Genomic DNA, 7,673 nt, shown 5'->3' with positions numbered 1-7,673 from the left:
CGCCTGTCTACCCCTCCCACCTGACAGTCTACCCCTCCCTCTGCTTCTCATGTGACTGAGCTGACCAATGAGTGTTCACAATTTGCAGGTGTAATTCACAATCCATGGCGCAGGGCTGCACCGGGGGGAGGGGAAGGGCTGTTCGTGGAAAGATAAGTACAGAGCTCCGGTCTCACGGACGTTACCCGCTCTCAGGGCCAGAGTACGTTCCAGAACGTTCAGCCTCTGGAACGCAACCCGGCCGGCTCACTTTGTTTTGGGGCGGGAGGGGGCGTGGTGGTGCATTGAAGTCACTGGCACCGCAGCCACGCCCCCCTGCCCGCACGGCACATTAGTGCCTGCATTGTGGTCCGGTGCAATCTGTGGAATGCACTCTTCATGGTGTGACTGGGCCCTCCATCATGGAGTCATTTGCCGTGGCCCCGGGGGGTCCCCGAAGGGCTAAATGTAGAGAGAAACTGCAAGGCGCCCAGAACTAGGAGGAGGAGGAACTGAGTGAAGGGTGCAGTGAGGTATGAGGCACTGAGTGAAGGGTGCAGCACTGAGGAGGAGGTATGAGGCATTGGGTGAAGGGTGCAGTGAGGTGTGAGGTACTGAGTGAAGTGGGCAGTGAGGTAGGAGGCACTGAGTGAAGGGTGCAGTACTGAGGAGGAGGTATGAGGCACTGGGTGAAGGGTGCAGTACTGAGGAGGAGGTATGAGGCACTGGGTGAAGGGTGCAGTACTGAGGAGGAGCTATGAGGCACTGAGTGAAGGGTGCAGTACTGAGGAGGAGGCATGAGGCATTGGGTGAAGGGTCCAGTGAGGCATTGGGTGAAGGGTGCAGTGAGGTATGAGGCACTAAGTAAAGGGTGCAGTACTGAGAAAGTATGAGGCACTGAGTGAACGGTGCAGTACTGAGGAGATATGAGGCACTGGGTGAAGGGTGCAGTGAGGTATGAGGCACTGGGTGCAGTACTGAGGAGGAGGTGGTATGAGGCACTGAGTGAAGGGTGCAGTACTGAGGAGGTATGAGGCACTGGGTGAAGGGTGCAGTGAGGTATGAGGCACCGGGTGAAGGGTGCAGTACTGAGGAGGAGGTATGAGGAACTGGGTGAAGGGTGCAGTACTGAGGAGGAGGTATGAGGCACTGAGTGAAGAGTGCAGTGAGGCACTGAGTGAAGGGTGCAGTACTGAGGAGGAGGTATGAGGCACTGGTTGCAATACTGAGGAGGAGGTATGAGGCACTGAGTGAACGGTGCAGTACTGAGGAGGAGGTATGAGGCACTGAGTGAAGGGTGCAGTACTGAGGAGGAGGTATGAGGCACTGGTTGCAATACTGAGGAGGAGGTATGAGGCACTGAGTGAACGGTGCAGTACTGAGGAGGAGGCATGAGGCACTGAGTGCAATACTGAGGTGGAAGTATGAAGCACTGGGTGAAGGGGGCAGGACTGATGAGGAGGTATGAGGCACTGAGTGAAGGGTGCAGTGAGGTGTGAGGCACTGGGTGAAGGGGGCAGGACTGATGAGGAGGTATGAGGCACTGAGTGCAATACTGAGGTGGAAGTATGAAGCACTGAGTGAAGGGTGCAATACTGAGGAGGAGGTATGAGGCACTGAGTGAACGGTGCAGTACTGAGGAGGAGGCATGAGGCACTGAGTGCAATACTGAGGTGGAAGTATGAAGCACTGGGTGAAGGGGGCAGGACTGATGAGGAGGTATGAGGCACTGAATGAAGGGTACAGTGAGGTATGAGGCACACATTTGGGGTCTCAGGTGCCGCCCTCCTCTCTGTCTGGAGGCCTCAGCACCCCTCCCCGAACTCACCTGGACAGGCGGCTCAACCCGATCCGAGGAGGCCATTTTCCCAGACCTCACCAATCGACCGCCGAGCACACAACATCAGCCAGGCCGGAGCGCCCGAGCACCGAGCGCCGGACTGTGACCCCGGCAAGGCCTCCGGATCACGTGCCTGGAGCTGTCACCGCCGGCGGCAGGGAGTGCGTCACGTGACCAGCTCCGACTTCCGGTGGCACTGAGAGATCCTGGAACTGTCAGTGCAGCAGCAGCCGGGAACCCTTCACATGTGCACAGATCCGGGAGCGCTGCTGAGAGTCAGTTATCATACAGGGAGCCAGGTTATCAATATGTATGGGTGCTGAGGACCAATGATCAGCCTATGGATTCCTGATTAACAATATACAGGGCACAGTAAATGGCGCTGTACAGAGATTATAAAGGATTCTTTTTTGTCCTGAGATACACTTTAATATACAGGGACATGGTGTCGGGGGAATCACTGAGCAGGGACGAAGTTGCTATTTTGATTGGATGATGAAGCCTAAGCCCCCGCCCCTCCAGTGATACACTGTAACTTCTCACACAGTTCTATATAGGAATGTTTGAGTCATCACTGTATAATAATAAAATATATAACTCCCTTCTCATTTATAATATATACACCTTCCCCTATGAGCGCAGACACTCAGCCAACTTCCTCCTGGCAGTTAACGGGTGTATACAGTACAGGGCTCAGGAAACTACAGTTCCCGGCATGCTTCGCGGCCTGGGAATGCGGAAGTGGCAGCCGGGGGCTTGTCCGTCACGTGACCAATTCCTCTTCGGCGGCATCATTGCAGATTATGAAGCGCTGTGTGCTGACTGTGAGGGGCAGCCCGGCGAAGCACGGGGTGGCCGCTGACTCCCTGCAGGAGCTGCGTGAGAAAGGTGAGTGATTGGGTGTTGGGGGGAAGATGTATTCAGAGTCAGACTGGCTGCATTGCCTGTGCTAGGTCCCTGTGTACACAATTTGACACTACAGTCACCACACAGAAGTCCAGCAAATGTATTTCAAGGGCAGTTTGTGACAGGAAAGTTCATTCTGAAGGGGGGGGGATTCATGGAAAGTGGAGCAGACAGGCAACCAATCGGATTCTTGCTTCAATTTGTTTGAAAATGAAAGTGAAAAGCTGATTGGTTGTCAAGGGCAACTGCTCCATTCATAACATGAGGACAGAGAGTGTTTACTATAACCACAATCAGGAATGGACAGGAGGGGATGTAGAGCACTTCCCATTCATTCATAACTGAGGATGTAGTAGTGACCATACTCTGTCCTCCGTTATGTACAAACACTCAGCGATCACTGAGTGTTTGTACCCGCTCTCCTTCCTGACTCGCTGTCACAGGAGGCTGAGCGTGCGGGGAGGAGAGCTCAGCCTCATGTGACAGCGCGGCCTGTCTCCGCCCACACATCGCTCTGCCGGACTGTGACAGGAGGCTGAGCGGTGTGGGAGGAGAGACACCGGCCAATCACATCGCTCTCCTACCGCAGCGCTCGGCCGGCTGTCATACTTTCTCTTCTCCCTGCTGGGACACAGAGCAGCGACCAGTGAGGAGGAAAGAAAGCAGGGATGCGCCAATGTATCGGCAGGAAAATGGCACTTTCGGCATTCAGCCAAAAGTGCAATTTACGGCCAATATATCGGTGTATCCCGTGTGTGTGTAATACTTTTTGTCCCATGAAATGAATATCCTCTATCGTCCTACGGGACACAATTCTAAAATGTCATAATGATCATTGAACAGAACTCTTTTATTTCTCAGCCTTCAAAGTCCTGAATGTGGACCCCGCAAATGAGCCGGTCACTCTGGCCCTGTTGGAAGACGGGACGATCGTGGAAGACGAGGACTATTTTCTCTGTTTGCCTGAAGACACGGAGTTCCTAATCCTTCAAGGAAACAAGAAATGGGCGCGAACCTCTGTAGGTATGTAGTAAATTGAGGGGGTGAGAAGGGATCCTTGTTTCCGGGATCCTATGAGGACCATCCTGAGAATGTTGCCTCCTTTCTTCAGATGGGGGCACGTCGTGGATGGCCCGAGAGTCGGTAGAGGTGGATGAAACGGACGGCTCTGACTCTCCGAGGTGGAAGGTATTGGCCGCACAGCTGAGGGAGAACCTGTCTAACATCATTCTGTTGTCAGAGGCGGACTTTCAGGTATGTAGAACGCTGACTAAGAGCCCTCCTCACTTTGTGGAAACAAGCCGTGTACGTTTCTCCACGCATTCTATAGAAGGATCTCCACACGCAAGAAAAAAAAACCCCTTCGTTTTAACTCTCGGAAACTACAATTTCAGAAGATTAATTTCCTGATTTTCAGATTCCTTGTTTCCTGTTTATTATACACTTTCTTAGAACGAGATTCTTTCTTGCATGACTTTTCTAAAGCTGGAGTTCAATACGCATTTATTTTGCTCTCCCCGGTTCCACCTCATCAAGAGGCTAATTACATTTTAATTAAAAAAAAAAACGTTCTGTTTCCATCACATACCTTTTTATTTACACCCTGTGATGTCATCACTGGGTCTTCTTGGGAGGAGTTATGCAAATATCAAAATTGAACCTGTCTAACATCATTCTGTTGTCAGAGGCGGACTTTCAGGTATGTAGAACGCTGACTAAGAGCCCTCCTCACTTTGTGGAAACAAGCCGTGTACGTTTCTCCACGCATTCTATAGAAGGATCTCCACACGCAAGAAAAAAAAACCCCTTCGTTTTAACTCTCGGAAACTACAATTTCAGAAGATTAATTTCCTGATTTTCAGATTCCTTGTTTCCTGTTTATTATACACTTTCTTAGAACGAGATTCTTTCTTGCATGACTTTTCTAAAGCTGGAGTTCAATACGCATTTATTTTGCTCTCCCCGGTTCCACCTCATCAAGAGGCTAATTACATTTTAATTAAAAAAAAAAACGTTCTGTTTCCATCACATACCTTTTTATTTACACCCTGTGATGTCATCACTGGGTCTTCTTGGGAGGAGTTATGCAAATATCAAAATGTCTTGATGGGTGGATGTCAGTCTGGAGGAGTGGGTGTTCTTAGGCAGTTTTTATTTGCATACAGACGGCCCTAGGTACCGCCCATATGTGATGCTTGATTGAATTGGTGGTCAGTGGGAAGAATGCCCCTTAGATTGGGGGTCAGTGGGAAGAATGCCCCTTAGATTGGGGGTCAGTGGGAAGAATGCCCCTTAGATTGGGGGTCAGTGGGAAGAATGCCCCTTTTATTTGGGGTCAGTGGGAAGAATGTAGGCCCCCCATGGCTGACCTTCTGGAAATGCCTGCTTGGTTGTCTTTGACTTCAGTAGTGATGATGTGGCTGATCCAGAACAAATGTGTAGGCATTCTGACTATATTGTTGGCTATATTCTAGTTCTGGGGCACTAAAGATCCTGAAGTCACTGAACCAGTGTCCTAGCCAGGGCACATAATATTTTCAGAAGGAGGTCCGCCATGGCAGCCCAGGTCCTTTAAATGCCCCAGCAGTAACAGATCGTTGCGAGTAGGGTAACCCTGGTGCTGCTGGTGATCTTTATGTGCCTGTACTTCCTGTAGTCTCTGATCGATGTGGAAACCAAGGAACTCAGCAAAGAGATGGCCACGTCACTCGCAAAGACGGAAATGCTGAAGGATACACTACAACGCCTTCTGGACCGCCGAGAAGAAGAGCGTCAGTGCAAGGATCTGCTACATCTCTATCTGGAGGCTATGAAGAAGGATGACGTAGATGGCCCCCAATGTTCAGGTGAGGGCTCGGAGAACCAGTTACTTTCTTCCAGTCTTTAATTTTCATGATGGTTTTTAGAGTGGGACTCCAGCCAATGCCACAAGAACAGAAAGTGAGGAGAAATCCAAAATCTTGCAGAAGTCACTAGAACAGGAGGTGAGGGGGGACTCTTCCTATGGAGATATGTTCTAGTGACATCTAAGAGAGGATATTTCCCTTTATCTCTGAGATGGGAAGCGAGGTGAAATCTCCCCTTTGTGGACACAGACAGTAATAAGATCCTCTGACAGGGCCTCTAACACTTCACCACTCTAAACCAAAGCCAATAAAAAATGTCTTGGCTGGAATTCTACTGCCGCATACAGATCTTTAGCTCCCTCCACCCCTTAAATGACTCTCTATTCTTTTTAAAGGGGCAGCAGAGAATGTGACTGAATTAGATAACAAGAAGAAGGAGACGAGCTGCAAAATTCAGCTCCCCAGCCACGTACTCCGAATATTAAAGGAAAAGAAATTGCCACATCTCAGCTTATCAAACGAGCAGCTGGAAGTGAGTATTGTGTGTGTGTGTGTGTGTGTGTGTGTGTAAGTGATGCTTTGCAACAAGGTGTGGGCAGCACAGAGGCTGAGGCTGGCCAATTAAAGTTACAACCTGAATTTTCAATCTCCTTAACCCCTTCATGACTGAGAGTTTTCAGTTTCTGTTCATAAATGACTGACACACTTTTTACATTTTTGCTGTGTGATTCTTCCACAGCAGTAATATACTTTCTTACTAAATGTACCCACACATATTATGTATTGTTTTTTATAATTATATCACATATGTGTACCTAACCCCTCACTTAGTTTGAATAAAATGAAAAAATGAGGAAAAAAACTAGAAGAAAACACCTTTTTCACAAGTTTTTATTATTTTTTTAGAATTGTTTTTATATTATAGTATAAAAAATATATTTATATATCATTTTAATTTTCCTAATTTTGTTTTACACTTTAATGTTTTTTACACTTTGTAAAAAAAATAAACATTTAAAAATTTTTTTTTTTTCTTTTCAGTTTATATCAAGCAGTCACTATGACTGCTTGATAAATTAAACTTTTTTTTAAACATTTTTGGCTATTGGGCTGCTCCAAACTTAGGATCAGCTAATAATAACCTTAGAGACTGATCCTGACTGATTAGTCAGATTCAGATCTCACTAAAAGCTCTTTGATCGTGCCTAGACGATCAGAACTGATGCATTTCACTCAAAAGATATACATTGTATCTCTTGTATCTCTTTAGTGAAATGTATCTAAACATCGGGCTCTCAAGCTGTCAAAACAAATAGCAGAGAGGTGAGTCACTGCTACCTCTCTGCTATTTTCAGCTGTCAAATACAGGATCACAAATTGTATATCTGCTACATGTTTCTCAATTGCTGCTTGCTCAGCTCTCTGGAATGCAAGAGGGGTGAGGATGGTGAAGTTTAGGATCATTAACCCTGTCTGCACTGTGCTGGCAGATCTCAATATCAGTTGTAAACTAGGATAGAGCACTGTCTGTCCTAACAAAGGGTTAAAAAGACCTCCCAGGATGTATTCATATTACCGCTTGCAGTGGGACTACCCCAGCACTGCAAGGGCTAACTGCTCATTTTGGTCTCGGAGCAAAAATCAAGAAGATACACTCACCCTGTCCTTGATACTACAGCAGCGACCGCTCACCTCTCTCCCGCTCTGGCTGTGGTATGTCCCTCTGCGGCTTCATGTCTAATGGACCTGTATTAGACATGATGATGTCACGGGTTGTTAGACCGCCAGAGCCCGGGGGGAGAAGAAGCTGCGGGATCGGGTATGTATATCCCTAGACCAAAAACAAGCACTTAACCCTTGAAGTGCAGGGGTAGCCCCACTGCAAGGGTTAAATGGAATATATCTGGGGATTCTTCATTAAAGATCTAGAGGCATTGTATTTTCTAGGGGAGGGGGTGTGTGTCAGTCTGTCCCTAGTCTTTCTATTGGAACAGTTAGAGTTTCCTGTAACTGAGGCTGAGAGAGTAGATTGCAAAGGACTGCTACATTGAGATTTCTACAGGGTAGGAAATGTTATTTTTAAATTATTTTTCGATACGCTG

At 47.9% G+C, this 7,673-nt stretch overlaps 2 protein-coding genes across 2 annotated transcripts in view; one reads left to right on the top strand and one right to left on the bottom strand.

Moving 5' to 3' along the window:
• Positions 1 to 1,982, bottom strand: part of PEX14 (peroxisomal biogenesis factor 14) — a 117,932-nt gene extending 115,950 nt beyond the window's left edge. Inside the window, exon 1 of the mRNA XM_018559036.1 lies at positions 1,808 to 1,982. Within this exon, the coding sequence (XP_018414538.1) occupies positions 1,808 to 1,843 (36 nt within the window). The 5' untranslated portion in view covers positions 1,844 to 1,982. The remainder of the gene's footprint in view (positions 1 to 1,807) is intronic.
• A 627-nt stretch (positions 1,983 to 2,609) lies between these two features.
• The window catches only part of DFFA (DNA fragmentation factor subunit alpha), a 23,219-nt gene continuing 18,155 nt past the window's right edge, over positions 2,610 to 7,673 (top strand). The window contains exons 1-5 of the mRNA XM_018559037.1: positions 2,610 to 2,707; positions 3,587 to 3,748; positions 3,837 to 3,979; positions 5,382 to 5,604; positions 5,994 to 6,103. Of these exons, the coding sequence (XP_018414539.1) occupies positions 2,623 to 2,707; positions 3,587 to 3,748; positions 3,837 to 3,979; positions 5,382 to 5,604; positions 5,994 to 6,103 (723 nt within the window). The 5' untranslated portion in view covers positions 2,610 to 2,622. The remainder of the gene's footprint in view (positions 2,708 to 3,586; positions 3,749 to 3,836; positions 3,980 to 5,381; positions 5,605 to 5,993; positions 6,104 to 7,673) is intronic.

Source organism: Nanorana parkeri, unplaced genomic scaffold, assembly GCF_000935625.1.
Source record: "Nanorana parkeri isolate BGI_ZX_2015 unplaced genomic scaffold, ASM93562v1 scaffold376, whole genome shotgun sequence".
NCBI classification, from domain to species: domain Eukaryota; kingdom Metazoa; phylum Chordata; class Amphibia; order Anura; family Dicroglossidae; genus Nanorana; species Nanorana parkeri.
Note: the sequence above shows the minus strand (reverse complement) of the source record. Positions and strands in the feature narration are given on the sequence as shown.